Source organism: Euwallacea fornicatus, chromosome 1 (assembly GCF_040115645.1).
Source record: "Euwallacea fornicatus isolate EFF26 chromosome 1, ASM4011564v1, whole genome shotgun sequence".
Classification (NCBI taxonomy): domain Eukaryota; kingdom Metazoa; phylum Arthropoda; class Insecta; order Coleoptera; family Curculionidae; genus Euwallacea; species Euwallacea fornicatus.
The window spans coordinates 7,128,329-7,150,216 of NC_089541.1; the positions used below are offsets into that span (position 1 = coordinate 7,128,329).

Here is a 21,888-nt window from a genome sequence, read left to right on the forward strand (position 1 = left end):
TACAGCTTGTGACGATTGCAACTATGCCTCGTGAAAATGTTCAATAGGAATTTACGTAATAACAACTTGATTGATTTGATTTCGCATTTTAAGCAGCCTCAAAAGGATGCCGATTGAGGCATCATCCAAATTGCTTTGCTAGTTAATTCCTCTTCCAAGTACGGTGCGCGCAAATGAATCGATACGGTGCTATCGGTCATCGAATAGAACTCCCTATCGATGTAGCCCTCCCGTCTCTGTGTGCTGTTCAGTTGGTTTGGTTTCAGTCAGTTTACGCCCGTTCTGTGTGCCGCCTGTTTCGGTTTTACTATCGCTATGTCGGATTTCAGTGCGGAACGGCGACCAGGGTAAATCGGTCGTTTCAAAGACTTCCTTAGATTTCATTGATGTTCTCCTTTAACGCATAATGTTGGAGAGAAATTCGGTGACAGCAAATGGACATTGAGTGCCACCAGAGTCTTTTGAATGGCGGAGATGTTGTACATTTTGCCGCCACTTAGAAGCCAAAATGCTCCAGTCCCCTGGAGCAATTTGGTTTGCGCCAGTAGGAACAATAATCCGCAAGAAAGTCTGGATAACCGCTCGACCAGTTGGAGAAATAACAATTCCAAACCTCCGAAAATTCAGCTGAGGAATTTGAAATTTGTTTCTAACAAAAATGTGAGTGAATTCTCGAGTTCCGAGGGCATTTTTTCCCGAATGTTTTCCCAGTTTGCAGCTGTCGACATAGTTAGGTCCTTGGAAATTTATTTTGAAGGAAGTTTTTTCCTATCCGAAATTAAAATCAAACTAGGAGCATTTCATTCTGTATCTTTATTTAGAACAGAAAATATTTCCATACGCATCTGTCTATTACTATTATATTTATCACCGATCTTCCTATCATAAGTCTTTATTTGTCGGCGGTACCAAACCAAATTGACTCCCCTGGTACTCAGCACAATAAAACCAATCAGACAGTGATTTAGTACATCATTTTATAAGTATTAAATTTGAACTCTTCCGAAGCTCTAACTGTGACGTCAGGAACAGTTATTTTTCGCTCAGCGAAGCCCAATCGGTCGTGACGTTCGGCTGGTTGATACAATTCATTCCTTCCTCGTTCCTTTCTATTCGAATCATCAACTCTTACGTAGGAATATGTATTTTGATTGGGACTTTGTACGAAATCAAATGGACATTTCCCAGCTGAACTGGCCGTATGTGGTCAAAACAGACTGTATAAAAACAATATTATCTGACTTATTCTAGAAATAAATGAATATTGCCCAGAACTGAATTCAATGGGTAATTTTAAATTGATCCACCAAGTTTGAAAGGATTTCTTAAATTACTAAGATCGAAGTTTGTTTGCAAATTGGTGTAAAATGTTCAAAGTCCTCAAATCCAAATTTGGCAGTGAGTTTTGGGCGTGCTCTGAATTTGCTAAGATTGAAAGTTGCGCTGAACATTTAAAAACATTCTAAATATATTTGGATTGGATATCCACCTAATGCATCATGTTTTACTTGCATTTGGGTCTATAACATGTTAGAGGACTAAAAGATTAGAATTCATAAATCGCTCAACTTAGGGGGTGTTTCTGATTTGATCGTGAGAACCTAAGGGAAGAAATATACACGCCACTTATAAACGTTGATATTGACCATGCCCTTTGCAGAGTCAATGTGTTAAAATGTTACAAAGAACTTTTAAGGTTTACATTTAAATTATTTAGGTTTAAAACCCTAAAGTCGTGGGAACCAACTAATCAGTGTTCTGATTGGTCAGTTCCAACGTAGAAGGCAGATACTAAACCCTGCTCATTTTCTCCAGAGTTTTTTCAAAGACGGAAACAGTTTGGGACTTGAGCCGAAAGGTCAAATTCATGAAATTCACATTTTCCTCCTAATCCAATCTTAACTTGTTTTCGTGCCCAAGTTATATATAGGAAGTAATCACTCTGATCTTAATACAGACAATTGTTGAAGTTAACGGTAGTGCTTTTCCTTGGTCATCATGCTGATATTCTGTGGCGGTACTCAAGTACATAACAATACCTGGTGTCAGAAAACTTTTCCTGAAGACTCCAACAATCTTCTTAATAGTTACGATTTTTTTAAAATGTTTTCATGCATAGATTTTCTCAAAAACTGATTTTGATATAGACAGTTGATTAAACCACTGTGTTTAACTACTTTTACCCAGAACTTGCCCACCTATTTCCTCCAACGTAAACTGGGGAGAACCATTTACACTTCTGAAGTTATTCCAGCGCCAGAGTCTTGGGAGTTTTTTCAACTCTTAAATTAAATTTCAAGGGCTATTAAATTCTAGCAAACAAAGGCTGGGGGTTCGTAGACCCCTTAAAGTTCATAGCGAGCTTGGGGATGGATGTCTCCCGTCTGGCGCCGCAAACTTGCTTAGGGGAATTGCTATGTAACCAAGTGTTTAAAGAAAAATCACTTAAGAGTCTTGCCTAGTTAAAAGGCCTATGTAACAACGTGACTGCCGCAAAACTCATCCTGAGCGTTTTACGTGCAGTTTGAAATCGATTTCGCAATATTTCGCATAATCACAGAGCAAATTCCTGCCTTGTACCATTATATTCTAAATTAGAGTTAAAATTGCAAGTTTCATACCATAACAGGTACAATGGCGTCGTGAAGAGCTGTTCTTGTCGGCCATGAGAAGAGCTTTTCGAAAAAAGCGCATCTGGAATGGGAAGACTTTAAACTGGTCTTCAAAAGCTTTGAGGTTAGTGATTTCATAACCCGGGACTTTTGCTTGTCTTATGCGAAAAAGATGAATTAATTAGGAAGAAATAGGATACGCATGAAGAACCGTATGTTAATGTCACTTTGTGCGAGTGTAACAACTTGCGTGACGTCATTAAGAACAACTCAAAAGAACTTGTAAATTGTGGTTTAACGTGCTTGACGGACAACGCACCGGTGGCGGAGAACAATTACAAAGGATCCGAACAAAGGAGGAACTTGACCATGAAACGGCACAAATTTGGGCTAAATCCTCTTTGTGTAGACCCACAGATCAAATGAGGAAGGTACTTGCACGGAAAAATCCCTTAAGTTTGAGAGTAGTCTGAGGTTTAAGCAAAGAGAAGAGATCGTATGTGTGTGCATAAATGATGAATCATTAAAGTAATCCGAGAGGTAATCTCGAGAAAGCACTTAAAGCCTGAGGCGTAGGAGCTAGAGCAGTGTACCAGTAATTAGAACGACTTATTCATTTAATTTGCATTGCTGATGATGGTCGTTATTAATTTTCTGATTGTGATGCTGATCTGTGGGTCACTTCCTTGTTCTTCTGCAATGGTGTCACGGAGTGGAAATTGCTCCTATCTCGGACCAACAGCCTTAGTGGCAGATTTAATGGATCAGCAATGGTATTGTAATTATTATAGATACATGAATATACAATTTAAAATAGCCCATACCATACTGCCACGAGTTTGAGGATTCGAAACTGATGCTCTTTAGTCCTGCGATTTTAAATGAGTCCCTAGGAGTTTAGAGCATTTTTAATGCGAGGGTTATCAGGATTTCTAACAAGAAGAACCATCCAGAATTTGAATTTCTACAAGGTAACATCGCTCCTAATATAGGCATTGGTGAAAATATTAATATATTAAGAAAAGATGTATACGATTGGGTAAAAATTTATGGTGATCTAAAAAGTTTAAAAACCTCTGGGACACCGTCAAATTTGGATTCAAAATAAATTTTATGACATCGTGAATATTTCTACTACCTAGGAAAAACTTTAAAATCTGTTTTTTTCATTATCAAAATAGCTTGAAAAACACCAATTTGGACGAAAGTAGTCTTAAAAACGTTTACGCTAAACTTTTTTTACAATCAAATCTCCTTACCTACCCCGCCCATTATACTAAACTCGAGTAAAGTTAGTTTGAAAAGGGTTCTCCGTTATCGTATTTCCCAGGAGATTAAAAACCCTTCGGATATTTGTCGATAACAGAATTCCAAGAAATTTACCATGTAAAATGTTTTAAATTGGTAGAACATCAGGAATTTATTTAAGAAGGATCATCCAAATTTTGAACTTCCTTAACCCATGTTAGAAATTCTTGGAAATCCTTCTGAGTCATCGGTTAAGATTTCTCAAAAAGCCTTCTGAGTTACTTTAGTAAAGAGGGTTTCCAGGATTTCCAGATATGTAAAATACAGCAGGTCAAAAAAGGATTTGTACACCCATTGGGATGCTGTATTTCGCTTTGTCTTTCCAATAATTTTGAGAAATGAAAACATACAAGGGGCAGTTATATAATAGGTATGATAAGGTATTCTCTGTGACAAAATAAAAACCAATAATACTTATTGCAAATATAAAATAAACAATAACTAAAAATTCCCGTACCAAAAAAGTTTTACAATCAATAAAATACTTTAAAACTCTTTTAGATATCTAACTAAACTGACCCGTTTCAATATTTTATCAAAAATACATGAAGATCATCAAAAGGGCCAATTTTTTTAGAGCCGTGCGAATACTTTTTTGTGCGTTAATTTTGAGTTATTATTTATTTTATATTTGCAATAAATATTACTGACTTCTATTTTGTTGTAGAGATTATCTTATTAACCTATTATATAATTATCCCTTGAACGTTTTTGATTTCTTAAAATTATTGGAAAGAGAAAGGAGAGAGGGGAGAAATATAGCATCCCAATGGATGTACGAATACGTTTTTGACCTACTGTGTATATGGTACTTCTTGAATATTTTAAGTGGAAAGATTGTTTAAATTTTAGCATGGAAACGATACTGTGGATGCTGATTGTGGTTAATCTCTATCAAATCTTGATTGCCGACCGAACAATGCGAGGTCGCTGAACTTCAATCAGCGTGCGGTAAAGCATAACTTTCCGCACTTGTTAGGTCAATAATTATTTCATACAATGTTAACATTCGTTTACGAAAAAGGAATATTCAGAATTTGAACCGCCATCGCGTGTGGCTTGATATGTTCCGGAGCGATTCCTTGATTAATTCCAGATTTTTAAGCCGTCAAGAAGTGATAAGCTCGTTAAGAAATAACATCAACAGCCGCAGGTATATCTCTATATCCATCCCTACAGGTTCAGGGGTGAAGCAAGGGTGAAAGTTTTAGTCAAGTTTGTGAAGAAATTAAAATTAATCAGTATTTACTATCTTAAGATAAAAATATTCAAACACAATTATTTTGTTTTTTGACGAATTAGAGTTGTTTGGTTGTATGCACAAAAAGTAATATTTCTTAATGCTTAAAGTATCTACTTGGCACGAGGAGCATATCTATTACACCAACGAAGCATTTACTGGACTTTACTACTATTTAACGGCAACGAATGCTTTGTTGATGTAATAGATACTCCACATGCGTAGAAGATACACGAAGCATTAGCAAATACTAATATTTATGCATTCGACCCGCTGAATTCAGTCTTTTGTGACCGCGTTTTCCAGATTTATTTTGCTTTTGAGCATTTACTTAATTGAAGTTTTTTAAATCTCTTTCCCTCTTAATTGTCATTTAGTTGTTTTGACATAAATACATTCACGGTTTGGGATTGGAGGAAGTTCTTGAAATAAATACGTCTAGATGTACAGACGGGGTTTTAGGCTTATCCAGGAGTATCACATTGACTCTAATTACAGGCAGACATTTACAAACAAACGGCCGATTTAAAATGCCAAAACGGGTCTGGGCAAGTGAGGTAAATTGCGATTTTGCATAAACAGTTAACAAATTCTTGCAAAACACTAAAATAGCGATAAATCTTTCGTTTTCTTTGTCTGTTTACATTTGCATAATTCAGCATTGAGTTTACACGATCTACAATCTGGGTTATTAATTTATAATTTGTTATTTCGAATCACCATGCAGGTGTGTCTGCGTATACGCCTATATTTGTGCAGTTTTGCGGTTATTTTTAGTTCAGAGACCTGAACTAAACATTTAAGTATGTAATTAACTAAGAAGGTCGCAGATAGGGGAGATTACCACTACCCTGACTGGACAATCCAGAAAGCAGCTAAAGTACATAATAGCAAATGAGACGAAGCAATAATAACTTCGCTATCGAGCTAATTTATCTACTGTTTGTAATGCGTGCCAGTGCCAATAAATATCTCGAAGCTTTATTAGATAACAATAAATAAAAACAAAGCCAATGACAAAATTATTAATGCGAGTTGCAACTCGTGGAATGCCTGGCAAACGAATGATGGTAGTGGCTGTGCAGCAATTTCCTCGAGCCGTGGTCATTCCAGATAATGTGTGTTAGTCTCAGTTGATGTAGTTCCTAAGAAATCTCATTAACGTGATCATGCAGAATTGATTTTTAATAGGAAAATTTCGCAGTTGCTGCGGTCGGCGTTACGAAAACCGTTCATCGTTTGCTTTAGAACTCATGAGTGTAGAAGTGCTTGTCACAAGACATCTTTGAATGTTATGGATTTTATGTAGGCTCTTCTATGTCGTTCACCACATTATCATGACCATAGTTTAATATTTATAAACTGGCGCATTACGAAAGACGTACTCGGCGTGTAAGCATGTCGTTCAAAATATATCACGAACAATTTGCATATATGAATATTAACAAAGCGCGAACAACAAAAAATGTACATATTAACAGTGTGTTTCCAATGAGTGCATTACCTTGATTCTATGGGATGAAGCGCATGTTTTGGTTTGAAATGTGGAACCTACACAAAGAAAATGCAAAGAAGGAACGAGAAAAAAATTTTACACTCACTTTTTGTCAGGCGTGTCCAGTGATTCTGTAGAGCAAAATCTCCGGTGTGGCTCGTTTCGATGATCTGAAGCACTAAAACACATTGCCGCTGTTATCACCTCTCGAGCATGTATGCTCCGTTGTTATTGGTCATTACTGTGAATCACAAAGATACCGTCTCCATTAGAGATGCAACAATAAGGTAGTTAAAATGTTTTGGTTCATTCCGGCACTCGATAAGAAATGCCATCTCTATTCTTATCTTATCAAAGCCCAATATAGGAAAGTGTAAGTAATAAAGAATTAGTTTCATTTACCTAGTTATTAAGGTTGTACTGAATCCGAGACGTTTCGACGCTACCATATAAGGCGATTTAGATTCACCGTGACCGAGGTGAAAGCTCGCAAATCATCTAGTTGTTCGATATTATCCATTTAAGGAGGAAAACAAGTTCAATGAGTGTTTTTCTGCAATGTGCATGTGCTTGTTAGGACTCTTGAAAAAGCAATGAACTAACCAAAGCGGTCTAACCGGAAATTATGGTTTAAATAGGCTTTTTGCTGGGGTAGACGCAGAGACGACTAATCCACATGGTGAGTGGCTATGTTGGTCTCTACGGGTGTATCGGATCATCTAGCCGAGTTACCGGACGCATAATTTATTGGAGGATAACTTTCATGTTCAGTCTTGTTTCACGCGTCAAGATGAGACAAGGACAAACCCGGTTCGTGGGCATTAAAACGATTTTTTTTTTTCGGAATTCATCATTTTCGCCAAAATTCTCATTTCAAATTTTGCCTCTCTTGCAACGTTTAGTGATAAAAATTACAGAGAAATAAATGAAATTGCAGCAACGAAAAAAACATCAGAAAAGCAACTTATTTATTAAGCGGGACAAACAAAAATTAAAGGAAATATACCTAAGAAGGCAAGAAGAACAACTCGGAAACGCTGTAAAAATTATAAAGTTGTTTTTCTAATTGGGAACGGACAAGGCTATTTTAGTGCATTGATAGCAGTTTAATGATGCTATATTACCATATCCCTATGGTTAATTTTTTCTGCTGCTAATCTATGACTAAGCTTGTTGTCGACAACTTAAATACGCGATGAGTGCGCCCATGGTCTTACGAAATCCTGAAATTACGCTAACCTTAATTTATTCTTATTTTCCTATTAATTATTAATTTCTATTAATAAAAATTTCTATTTAATTATAATTATTTTTCTATTGAGATCGAACTATTATATTGAAAATTCAATAACAACATTAAATTTGAAACATTTCGTAATTTTAAGATTGCCAAAATTTAAATTACGTTAATCGCAGTACGGTAACGTAGCTCATAAATAAACTGTCACAAGTGCAATAAAGTTAGTATAACCGTTTAAAATTAGTGAAAATAATATATGTCAGATACAAAGTCCCTAATGTCATTGGCGCACTCATCCTCTTTCGACTTTCTCATCCAACATCGATCCTTGTTTTTTAAGCTTGGATTTGTACGCCAATGTGCTGTCTTATGAAACATATCTTAATGTTGTATTTAAACATTGTATACTTACTATTAAAGTCGCCATGTAATTTGCTTTCGCCAGGTATAAAACGGATTAGACATGAACATCAGATTGCAAATGTGTGTAGTAATTTATGTGATGAAATTTACAGTCGCGCTTCTTTAATAATCTAAAAGGTAAATCTTTAGAACTCAAATGCTGAAGAGTAAAAAAAGATTTTAAACGAGATACGTTATTATTTAGAGACCAAGATTATAGCGATTTAACTTGATTGAAGGGAAGTTTTAACTCCACGTTTAATCGGTTTATGGTGATTGTAACCACAAACGTAAAGTTATACCAATCTACAAACGTTGTTACACCAACATGTCTGAAGCATGCCTTTTCTTTGTAGAAAGGTTTTTAGAACTATTTTTTGTCAATTTTAAATCAAAAACATTTTAATATTTTACTATCGAGAAAAATGCCCTCTAGAATCTATATCTATGTTCCAATAAGATTCGAATTTTCTCTCCCAAAAAGCTTTGCGTGCTACATCTTAATAGTTTTAGATATTCGATCTGTTGTGAGACACTGTCGACAGTGTCAATTTATTTGCTACTATAAAGTTCACAAATTCAAGGTGTAATTTCTAGTAATTTGTTTCAGGATGAACCATCAGAGTGCCATGACAATTTGGATGCAAATAGGAATGCAAAAAGGTAATAACATGGTTTTTGCAATTATCCAGGATATTATTGCCATTGGGTTTAAATTATCCTTTAGAAATTTCGTTAGTTTATAAGTCGGATAAAGAAGTTTGATGGTTCGAGGAACACCTTCAATTAGAATTAACAAGGCCAGGAGTAATATTCGAATTAAATCAAATGCAAATATCTCATGAAAAAATAAAAAATGAGCCCTAAATAATAATATAAATAATAAAAAAGCGAATCCTTTGACGACTGACAACAAGTTTTTTCCCAAGAAATAAAATTTGAAACATCTCTTAGTGTGGTTTACCAACAAAAAAAATATATATATTTTTTGCGGGTGCGCAGCTTGGAATTGAGTTTGAGATTTTGATACGATGAAGGAGTTCTTGGTAAAGAGTAAAAAGCAGAGAGGAGTAAGCGTTCGTCGTCAGCGGAAAAAATCCCGTCTCTTTCCAGGTTCGTATGAGGCTTGGGATTTGGTTTAACTTACACCAAATCTTTAAGGAATATATTGACTCATAGATAATTGCGAATTGAACAAATGTCGTGATGTGCTATACTTTTTATGGAAGCAACGAGTAGTACGTGTTCTTTACTAATAGAAAAAAATTCACTTGTTTTTCTTAGAAGCTAGTGACGTGTGAGTCTTGCGTTTGGATTTAACTTTGAAACAAAGATTTAAACAACAGTTTGAGACTCAGAAAATTGCCTTTTAAAAAAGTGCTATAATTTAAAAAAATAACAAAACGTAATTGCTGCATTATCCGCAAATATACACTGCATGACATAGAAAAGAGAACATCCGGTAAAAATGTTTTGTTTGAATAACTTTTGCTATGCATGTTTGTGTACGGGAGTACAAAAATTGATTAAATTTTCAACCATATTTATCAATGTATTTACGAGTTATCAGGAATTCAAGGTTTTTTCTTACTATCAAAATTGCAATAAAATATCAAGAATATGTCTGCAAAATATCATTTATTGGTGTATGGTGTGCTAGATTAATCAAATATGTCTAGAGGCAGAATGCAGCGGAATTTTCATCAATTGAGCGAGTTTGAGGGAGGTCGAATTCGTGGGCCTATGAGAGATTGGTTGGTCATTTAGGGAAATCGCCACTAGATTAAACCGTGGCGTAAACACTATAATGGCATGGTTCCAAGAAGAGCAAACAGGCAGAAGAAGAGGTCCTGGAGGATCTCGAAGAACTACAGAACGCCAAGATTGCCGATTTCGAATTATGACCCCCAAGAGATAGATTCGTCTCGTACAGGACGTTGGCAGATCAGTAGTTCGCTGAGCACGGAAGGCCGATTAGGATTCGAACCATTTATCACCGAATAAGAGATTTTGGACTGATTTCCTATCGTCTCCATCCTGTGTTATAACTCACCTTAAATCATAGTCAAAATTTACTCCAGTGGTGCAGAGAACATTGGAATCTCGTATGGAATAATATCGTGTTTAGTGACAAATCTAGATTCTGTTTGGGCATGCATGATAGTCGGGCAAGAATAAGGAGAATACGACGTGAAAGATGGCATACTCCGTTTACAATACAGAGCCATGTCCATCAGATTGTTGGGGTAATGGTTTGGGGTGCTATTGCGTATGTTAGCAGGTCTTCTTCACTTTTCATTAGAGGCAGTATGACAGTCCAACGATGCATACAATAAATCCTTGAATCTCATGTCGGACCTTATCTGGAAACTCTTGTTAATCCAGTTTTTCAGTAATACAATGTAAAACCACGCGTGGCTAGGATGACTATGGACTTTTTTCAACAAAATGCAATCAATTTGCTACCTTGGCCCCCTCGATCCCCAGACCTTTCACCGATTGAACATATATGGGACATTGTAGAAAGAAGGTTACATAATTTACCTCATTTCCCACAAACCCTATCGTGCTGTCCAGTTAGCCTAGAATGAGATCCACCAAGACGACATCAATCATCTCATTAGATCCATGCCTAGACGTGTACAGAAATAAGACACCGCGGAAGACCGACAAATTATTAATTTTTTTTTTTTTTTTGGTTTTCAACAATTAAATTTATTCATTTTTTTAATGAACTATTTGTTTCAACCTAAGAAACATGCATACTAAAATTATTTAAATAAAACCGTTTTTACTGGTTGTCTTCTTTTCTACGTCATGCAGTAATATAAACGCGAGAAAAGGTTGACATTTATTAAAATTTTCAATATTTTCTCTACGATTTTCCAACAAATAACCAGTTTCTATCTTGTAGGCCATTTACATTTCAAACTTTTTCAATGAAGGTCATTTGCACTGAATCGCCGTAATTATCGTCGTGACGCTAATTGCCCTTCAAAGACGTGTCTTATTCGTCGGTCTTTATTCTTGGATTATTAGAATTGATTAAAAATCGGTTAAACACGTGATGAAGGTGTTTATTGAGTTTCCTATATTCACACAAATATATCAAGTTTATCGATTGTGGATGTAGCAATCGAATCGTGGCAATATAGAGAGAAAATAATCGCCAAAGTGAAACGGATCTAGCACGAATGGTCGCGGCAATTACGCGCAAACCCATTGACATTACGTCACGAGAATGCCGTGTTTTAACAGTGGCTTTGGTTCAATTTGCCATTAGGTAATTGCCGCCATAATTTAATGACTAATCGAGCACATGGTTTCAGTTATTAGTCGATTTCTTTCCTTTTGTCGGTCACTTGCAGGTGGCGAAAATGGCTTATTTATCCGGGGTTAGGTCAGCATAGCACAATTCTCTTGCACTTTCCATTTAATCTGACAATCGACCATATGCTCGTAATTTTCAAAGAAAATCGATGTGTTTTTTTAGTGTGATTGGTGAAGCGCTTTTTTGTTCACTAGACCAATATCGTCAAACGCAGGCGTAGTCTCGTTTAGGATTTAAAAGATTTGAGGATTCCTTAGGTTTACTCCGGTGCCTTTCCTTTCGAAAAATTTTCTGGGCATATCCAAAAATCTTCCTTAATTTTAATTTTCTTCATTATGTGACCTTCGAGCGTGGTCAAGGGAGAAGAGACCATCGCGAATAGTAGTACGTTCATGTCTTAATTTCTTCTACGTAAGCATTGGGATTCTGAGATACGGTCCTTGAATAAGTTATTGATAATACATTGAAGTACATAAATTTATAACTAATTGTCTCTCTAGCATCCGTTTATTTATGATCCGACCTTATTAACAGTCTTAGTCCTGACGGCGATGAAATATGTTCAAAAGTTAGACGCTCCCGGTGTTATTTTTATTGTTTAAGAAGTTCCGTAATATAAATGTAATTATGAAATATTCAGTAAATCAACAAATAAAATTATGAAATCATTATGAAAATAGTCTCAAGTAAAACGAAAGTGCACATGTTTCAAACAATTTCGATTAGACCAACGACCGACGATGAAATAACTGATATTACTAGCAAATGCCCATAATCAGACCTACAAAGCAAATCGAAGATTCATGGTGATTTTAGAACTGATGTGGGACTTACATGGTTGCCTCGTTCCTTCTAGATCTATAGATTTAACCAACGGAATAGTAATTAATTTCATAATAAACTGTAAGATGCAGAAGGTTGTTGTTGTTGGTACGGATGCAAAGTAGTGTCAAGGCACAGTAAATATCAAAACCAATAAAAGTTTTTATACCTAAAAGGGAGCCGTATTTACAGCAAAATTTGATGTGCATATCAAGTACCATTAAGAATTTTTACGAAAAATATAAATTATAAAGTGCGGATCTACGCTTAAAAAAGGAACCATTTTACTGCCATTTGTTGTAAACGCATAATTAACCTTGGTGGCATCTAATCGAGTTGCGATGTCGATATCACAATTTTACATATTTTTTAAGCATTTTGGCATCCTTGTAGGACAAAATGATTAATTCTAATTAATATGACGAGTCTAAGCATAAGAAATTTGGCAATATCTCATACGGTGGTAATAACTCGAAATTGCAACACCTTCGTAGAGGAAATAGAGCCTGAACATATTTTATCTTAATTTTGCCCTCTTTGGTGGTCACTTTATATTGCCATCCTTAAGTAGGTTGTTTCAGGTTAGCGGCTTTTCAAGTGCTCCATTCATCAGATAAGCGAATTTACATGATCGAAAGCAGTATGTATTGCCCAATACAGAAGACGACACAATAGTGGAACATCTGCCATGGTTGTCAATTGTTTGGGTTGGGTCGTGAGATTATTTATTTTTATAACGTCCGATCATTGATAGCCCCTTTTACGTTAACTTATTACATTCATTGCACGTTTCCTCGAGTCGCAGAAGGTACCGAAGGACTTCCACTATTGGCAGTACTATCAATATCAATTGTCAGAGACCGGATTCTGCTTGAAAAAGACAGTCATGGTTTAAAAAGGCGTATACGATGTAACTTGTGGTCAACCTGTGTTATAACGGGTGATAAATTTTAAAAAAATTCGTAGTAAAAAACTTTACCGTAAACGGAGGCCCTTGATGAAGTCATTTATTATTTCCATCAACCTCTAATGTTCACAATAGAAAACAAATACATTAATCCATGCAAGGCTTTTGAGGTTTTAATGTCTTCTCAAAGGTTTTTTTTTTGAATAATCACCCTTTATAAAGTTGACGTCATTAAGAACTTTAGCATATAACCCCTATTTCCCTGCGAGCGATGAAGGGATCCCCCTATCTAGCATTCACCCCAATTTAGAACGGGGTAACTAATTTCTACAGGGATTTACGGCTCCGCATTGTATTTTCTCAATTATTTAAAATCGATTCCTGTACGGGATGGAAATATGGGGAAGTAGAAGAGAATTTTTGGTGATATCAAATTGTTTTCGACTCAGAGGATCCTCATATTAACGCGGGAGGTCGTAAATTTCTAACCGAATCATATAAAAATGGCAATAAAATATGTCAATGATTGAAAAAATGCTAATAATAATTCAGCATAATGACGCAGTGGTATTGAGTGTGTATTTTCTGATCTCGACCTCATCGGCAAATAATATGCTGCGTTCAGGAATTATACCACGGGTATAAGCCATCATCAAATTTTGAGAATTTTGTAAGAATATTTCTATTGTCTTATGTAATGTTGTTTCTAGCTAGTCTAATTGGTGAGTTTAGTCGGTTGATTTTGAAGTCCGTCGGAATTTTGGGATTAAAGCCTTATTTTTGTCCCAGAAATATTGCTAATTTCTCGAAAATGTCAGTTTGCTTTGAGGGTGACTAAAAATGAAAATGATAATTATGAGTCTAAAGAAGCAAGTGATTATGGATTTTGATGTTCGATGTTATGTTTTCTTCAAATATCAAAGTTGTCTTGAAATTCATCCCATAGTATATTTGTTTTATTACAAGCCAAGCAGTCTACCAACCAATAAGATTATTTATGCTCCTGGCCTTGAATGGTAATAGTATACATAAAATCCTGTATCTGTATTTATTCGATGAAACATGTGGTTCGTAATAGAAGTGTGTACACGGACAAACCGTCAATGTTGAATATCAACTTTAAAATCCGTATATTCCAACATCTACTACAATGTTGTTTCAATATTTTGCTTTTAATCAATCTCTGAGATCTAATTCTCAGAATTCAAAATGAATGGTTTGGAGTACCAAATATTTGAATAGCATAAACTTAATTGGAAGGGTTGACGGTCTTATCGTAGTTTTTGACTAAATTTGTGTAAACCGTGTCGTTAATTAAGCTTATGTGATAGATATTTTTAGTATTTTTTTTCAACTTTATTTGGAAAATTTATGAAGGTATCAGTTACAGGGCGATTTTGCTCAGAAATTGAACTAGACGAAAGAGCTTCAGATTAGGACCTGCTGGTGCTCGGGTTTTCCTTTCAATTTTCAGTTGAACATTCCATCTAAGTCTTCTAACAATTTACCTGATTCACGTCACATGTACTGTTTTCGTGTACTAATCAAATCCAACCATTAATTTATTTTTCAAGTATGCAATTCAAGTTTTACGTCAAGTATTTTATTAAAAAAAATCACAACTACCTGATGTGACGAATCTCTAGCTTTCTTATCTTTCGCTCGCTACTTAGGAACATGTTTTTGTCTGAAGAGCCGAGATGTGATTTACAATAAATCTCGTTAACTGTAAGTCGTGAAATATCTGGTAAATACAAGAATGTATTTGTGCTATACGTGCTATTAAGGTAGTAAAATGGTTGAAAATGCACGTAAATTCTACTAGGAATAAAGAGATTTCAAATTTGTGCCATAGCCAGCGTGGCTGTATCTTGTAAACTGAAAACCACCGATGAGTGTTCGAGTCGCACTAGACTTGCCTGGGTATCGAATACAGGTTTAAGCGATTTTTAATATCACGACGAGGTTTTGCGTCAAAGTATTATTTAAACAATAAAGACATTCCTTAAAAAAGTCATTGTTTAATCACAATGTCTGGCTAAGCCGTATCGTTTAAGAAATCTCGCGTGCCCCAAAAATAACGACCCATTGTTCAGTGATGACAGTCCTTTCAGGCCAATTTCTGCGGAGGAATTAAGTTCACTGGGTCACAGTATAGTAATTGTTAATTGTTTTGAAACCAGCCGTAGTAGAAAAGTTGATTTATGGACGTTTTAATAAGCGACTGAACATCTATACTAACTCTGTTTAACGTTGCGTTTTTGTCCGTTCTAGCGGAAAACCTTGTCCAATTCACACTTCATTTACCTTAATTAGCGGAGAGTTTACGAAATTCTCCGTCTTGCAAGAGGCAATAATAAGACAATGAGCAATGAGCAAGGAAACACTGGAATTTTCATAATGAATGAAAGGCGGCGTGAAAAACCAGAATCTCTTTTTTCCGTAAGGGTTACGAGATAGATCCATGGTGGAATAATCTCCGAAGCCGAAACGCAATAATAATTACATATTGAGCAATATAGACATTTTCCGAAAAAACATATTGACGCCCAGCGGCGAATGATCTAATGAAATTCATTAAAAAACCCAAATATTATTATTACCAAATATGTCTTAGACTTTACGGTCCGCCGGCCGCAAAGCCAACTTTAATGGCCTCAAATCTTGTTACCTAACATAAGCGTAATCTCATAATTAGTCAATTTTTGAGCAATAAAAGTAGGTTAAGATTAATGCAACGCAATTCTGTTTCCAATTACAACTACTATTATAGGTACGTGTAAAGCGTGAGAAGCAGAAAACAATATATCCTTTGGCTGATGGCTGCCTACGAGGTGTTCTTTAATGACAAAATAATGACCTGCAAAAACCTTTAAAGAGGAATGAAATGGGAGATTGTTTGGTACCAGCTCTGTGAGGATATTTTAATTTGATATGCAAGTTTTTGCTTTTGTCCTCTCATAGAGTCTGCGTAGGCACATAAAATTCGCAACTTCAGTCCGAGGAGTGGCAAATGTTACATTGTAGGTCGATTTTTCGCGGTTCGGTGTTTCTCTCACAACCAAACGCTAATAGGTTATTAGTTAGCTTAATGTATACCAAGCTAAAATTAGAATTGGGTTAAGCAAGTATGTACAGTCCAGTTGTAATCAACATCTCAATAAGTGCCACTGTAGCCTAGCGCCAGTTCCACTTAGTTGACGTATATGTTCCGAAAATACAAAAGTGTGAAAATATCGCTTAAGTGGGTAATCTACTATCAAACTTGTGCAAACTCAAACTTTGTAGATCACATCGCAGTTTGTGCAGAAAACGTTATTTGTTTTTCTACGTTATCTGCACTGTTTTTTTCTCCTTAGTATTTTCGAATTGATACATTCGCATATATATTTCGTCACATTTTTTTGTATTATATGCTTTTTTTAGTATTCTTTCCCTTTCAAAAATTTAAAGCATCTTTGTTAAAAAGTCCTAAAAATATCGACGTCTTTTTGATAATTTTTTTAGACCAAAAAATTAAACCAACGCTCATGATTTCCCACAGTGCAGAACCCGAGATGTAGCTCTCTAGCACATCCTTTAACGAAACAAAAATTAGCGGCTCGAAGAAGTCGATTAATTCAAATCATAGACGTACCTACTCGCCATATATTGAACTGGTGATGAAATAAAGCCGCAAAAGTTCGGTTTATGGAACATGTCCGCACACCAAAAAACGAACTCTACGGTTATGACTTCCCATAGGCAACCTAGTCAATGACCATGTAGACTTCTCATATTTTCGCATATCAGCCATATTTTCATGTATTTCGTATATTTTTTATTTTTCAATACACTTTCTTAATTTGCACACGATCTTTCCATCGACGGTTCACCTCGTACTGTAGGTACCGACGAAGTGATATACTTAAATATTGTTGCGACTGGAGTGCAGCTGTCGCAGGTAAAAGGCAGAAGGAAAAAAGAGTTTGCGTACGCATGGGTCAAAACTGTTTGTTTACATCTGAGATTCCATGGTGGAAACAAAAGGTTTCCGACAAGTGGGCGATGTTTTATTTTGTGCAGCCCGTCGCTCAAGGAGATGGCCCATAAAGTTGCGATAATGTCCGTCGCCGTTGGCAACGGGCCGTAAAGTTACAATAATGTCCGTCGCCCTTGGCAACGAGCCCTAAGGTGAAAATAACTTCTTTAAAATTTTTAACCGCTTTTAATCAAATAGCTAGGAACACTATTATTTTACTTGCATGTAGAAGATTAAAAAATATTGTTGCGGCTGGCAGGGGGCCACAGCAGGTAAAAGACACAGAGATAAAAAAATAGGTTTTATCGTGGGAGCTCGACGAATGATTTGTTACTTTTTATATATGTCCAATGTTCCGGTTGTTTGGTGATGTTAACGTTCGCATGGTTGTAAGAAACTTGTGGAATCTTCTAGTCATATGATCTTTAGCTACATGAGAAAACTGTTGTTACGACTGAATCTAAAACTAGTTAGTATAAAAGGACAAAGCCTCTCGAATCATAACATCCACGTAACAATGGGGATAACGACAATCTGGACGATTAGGTCGTTAGGTAAATAATGAGCCGTATTATTGAGCGCGTCATTTTTAACTTGTTATTCAACTGATTTAAAATAAAGTGAAAAAATGAACTCGACAGTAATTTAATACACCCAATAATAGGGCCTTTTGAAGCTAGTATTATAAACTAGTTTTTTCTCTTGGGAACTTTATCCATCGACACACAGTGTGTCATTACTAAGTTTAAAAAAATTACAGATTTTTTTCCCTCCGCCTTGTTCTGCGTTTGTTCTAAAAGAATTAAATAGCAAGTCTCTTCCCGTTATCTTTTACCCACGCTATGCATTTGAGCCATGGCGGTAGTGGCCTTGTTCGGTTGATCAAAGCTTGTTCGGATAATGCCATAGTTTTATTCCAGTTGGGGTAAGCCGATTTTCGGATATGTACGCATTCGGATTACCAAGCTTACACCGTAATGATTATTATTTTTCTGTAAGTTCAGGTTTAATATTGCTATTGTTTTGAAATATTTTTGAAAATATGAGTTGAAAGTATCTGGACCATCCAATCAATATATTCCATCACGAGTTGTTTATCTTAATGTCGACAAAATAGCCATACTTTACGCACATACCGAAACATGATAAGCTTCTATCAATATTTCATTACTAATCATAAGTGTCACCTGCCACATAATCCATTTGAGCTTAATTTACTCAGGTTCGTTTATCTATAAGCCAGGCTTTAATTTATTTAGTTTTCCATATTAGACCTACTATCAGTAAAGTGCATACTGCTCATTACAATTTCACACCGGGTAGATATGAGTAAAGGAAAACAAAGGCATTTGCATATAGGGGTATGGGCTGTTTTGATATGAGTTTCCTGTGAGGTCGTATATCCGCCAACGCTAAGAATTATATTGTTTTTTTTTTTGTAAAGTCTTCCTCAATCAGAACCCAAACAATTTTAAAATCAAAATAACTTAAAATTTCTTAGTTTCAAATTACAAATAACTTCAGAATCGCTGGCGATATCTGAACCAAAAATATGCCAAATTTTGGCGAAATTTATCTCGGTTTGATGGATTAAAAACAACTTTGAAATTAAAATTTTTTTTTTGAGATTTCAGGGTGCATAATTCAAATTTTCTATTGGATTTGACAGGCCAAACATTTTGCCGAATTTCTTTAGCCTCGAAGCACCAAGATATGTGGATACTTTTAAAATTATTTCTCGGTTTGAAAATAACTTGAAAACTTCCAAAAAGATTTTTCGAGCTCAATTCGAAAATGTTCGACCCTTATAAATAAGATTCTTAAAGGTTTTTTTGGTTCTCGTAAAGATAGGTATGTAATGATATAAATATTTCATGGTTTCCGTGTGTCTTTTCACAGTATGATTTTGGGTTTAATTTGAGACGTAAAACGTTTTTATGCGTTTTAATATCAACTGAATCAATTAATCAAGACGGGTGTGTAATTACATAAAGTTTTTGTGCTTTCCATAGAAGTGTCCTTTAATAATCGGAATCTACGTTTAATTTGAGATGTAAAATATTTTATGGGTTTTAAAATGAACTTACTCAATTAATCTCTTATGGTCGAGATGGTTTCTGATCATAAAAACATTCAATTAAATTCAAATTACACAGCATCGAATAAATAGGTTGGAAACCGGACGGAAATACTAAAGCTGTGATGTTATTGCCATTAATTTAGAATTGAGATTGTTTGTTCTTGCAAACGGCGTTCTTCACTCGTTTCCTGCCAATAACGATGTTGGATGCGAAGAAACACTGAAAGAACAATGAGGAGTTGGTTGTTTGTTGGGTACTCAATCTTGTGGGTCAATAACAACAATTATGATTTGTTAATTATGGATTTTCTCGACATCATTCCAGAGCAAGATATCTGCCTGAAAATCGTTTCCTATTCATTATTTAGTGTAGAAATGTGTGTTACCTGGAAAAACACCTTTGCTTATTTTAAAATGTAAAGGTGAATGCATAAGACAACGTCAGATGAATGAATTCACTACGTACAATTACGTTTACAAGTGGATGTAAGCATTTTTATACAACTTTTTAACTTTTTAAAAATTAACCTTGTCTGCATTGTGTTTTTTTTTTTTGTTTCAGGTAAGTCACAGTCAGTAGCCATCTTAACTCGGTATCGGTAAGTAGGGCTATAACCGAATTTCCTTTCTGTACCAGATAGGGAGATTGACCTACTTATGTAAGTTTCTCGAAAGCTGGATATAAGGAATCTGCAACGTTCGTTCGCCCTCATTTTGCCCTAGTTGGGCCACGAATGAGACGTAGTAACACTAACAAGAATTGGCACAAGCACACAGTAAGGGGTAACTTACCCTAGTTTTTCTTTCTGGATTTGGGTTATTTTTAGTTGGTCTTTGTCTATTCACGATCTTTAAATTTGGCGGAGCATCGTTTTAGTATTTTTTTTTTTTTTTTTTTTTTTTTTAAGTTTAATGCGTCACGAAACTTTCCTGTTATTCCGACCAATTGCTAATACACGGCTCTCGCCACGTTTCTATAATAATTTGTTATACCTCGCATATCTAATTTTATGACAATGATTAAATGCGCAATTATTTATGTCGCTGTTTGATGATTCGAGGTCGCATTTATGTTTAATTTATTTTTTCAGTGTTCTGAAATTTTGAAATTTAAGAGTGAGTCAATATAGTCTTTTGAGATAATTCGGTGACTTGAAAATTTACGAAAATAAATGAGGTCAAATAAGGTTTGGTAAACGAATATCTCATAGTTGATCGAAAATGATTTGGCCTATTCAACTTTTTTGAAATCTTGGACAAAAATAGGTCAGTTCAGGTTATTTGAAAAAAACCAGATAACAACCAGATCAGTTCCGGTTTGATTGATTAATTGAGACCCTCTCCCATGAACGTTGGACGAGTTTCGTTCCGCCCATTTGTAACGATTAATTATGTTCTATCAGCATCAACGTTTCGTTTGATTATTTCCTCGACTATGCCAACCTCAGAAAAACGGAAAAATCGTGGAATATTTTCGTAATCAGCCATTCTGCCATGTTTCCTTTTCAAACGTCTTAAATCACGACAATTTATTATCGTGCAGTTTCAGTATGCACGCGGACAAGTAAAAGCAAACGGGTATCGAGTAGGTACCGCCTCTTAATCGATGATAACAAACGAATTTCCAGTTGAACGAACTTGTTAATTTATTAATATTTGATGTAAATACACGTGGCTTCGCCATTTCCGAGGCTTGAATGAGCTTTCGTATTTGTCACCTATCAAACATTAATATTAATGCCTATAGGTGGCGGCACTTGTAAAATTAACTACATTTTTTGGCCGTTTTGTATATTTATTTATTGACTCATGTTTCCTAACTGCACTGCTATTGACCCTTACAACTGAAATGACGTAGTTCACAACCGCGTATGGAGGCTTGATTAATGACCCAACGGCCCCCGCATACACGACTTTCTCCTCTTTGTAGTATTTTTTGTTGCTTTTGAAAATGGCGGTGGCCCCATCATAAACTTTCACTCGTTCGCAGTTTTGGTAATCGGTTTTTTCGTTGGCATAACCTTTGCCCAGGGCTTGATTTACATATGTATATATGTAAACTACTCCGAGATGTGGGGTAACGATGGGATGGTTCGAAAGATAGATGACATATCGCCAAATCAGTAGAAAGTGAATGACTCATTCTTGGGTTCGACATGGGATGATTGATGATGGGCAAATTGATTCAAATTTGAGATCGTTTAATGTGCGGCGTAAAGCAGCGTAGTTTGGCAATTCTATGCATTAGATCAACATAGATTATAACTCCTTTTGACGCGTTCCCTTAAGGCGACCCACTTCACAAATTTAAGAATATGATGGCCTCTGACATGTTCAGGTCTTAATTTATCTCGATTGAGCCCTCAAATTTTAAATCTTCGAGTTTTTTTTACTGACATTGTCAACTGATAAAGGCTGGCGAATAGCTAT

At 35.6% G+C, this 21,888-nt stretch overlaps 1 protein-coding gene and 1 long non-coding RNA gene across 4 annotated transcripts in view; one reads left to right on the forward strand and one right to left on the reverse strand.

Annotated features, from left to right (window-relative positions):
* Positions 1-21,888, forward strand: part of ssh (Protein phosphatase Slingshot) — a 61,722-nt gene that overhangs the window by 2,154 nt on the left and 37,680 nt on the right. Inside the window, exons 1-2 of one of the 3 annotated variants that reach the window (XM_066287872.1) lie at positions 281-660; positions 8,908-8,960. In XM_066287872.1, coding sequence (XP_066143969.1) covers positions 466-660; positions 8,908-8,960 — 248 coding nt within the window. In that variant the 5' untranslated portion in view covers positions 281-465. Of the gene's footprint in view, positions 1-280; positions 661-7,311; positions 7,335-8,907; positions 8,961-21,888 lie in introns of those variants that run through there. The other 2 variants (XM_066287901.1, XM_066287880.1) reach the window with 2 other exon arrangements.
* LOC136342505 (uncharacterized) lies at positions 5,635-7,303 on the reverse strand. Its single transcript, XR_010732656.1, has 4 exons — positions 7,058-7,303; positions 6,762-6,896; positions 6,665-6,711; positions 5,635-6,305 (listed from the first exon to the last, which is right to left on the reverse strand). It is a non-coding gene; the product is annotated as an uncharacterized lncRNA (long non-coding RNA).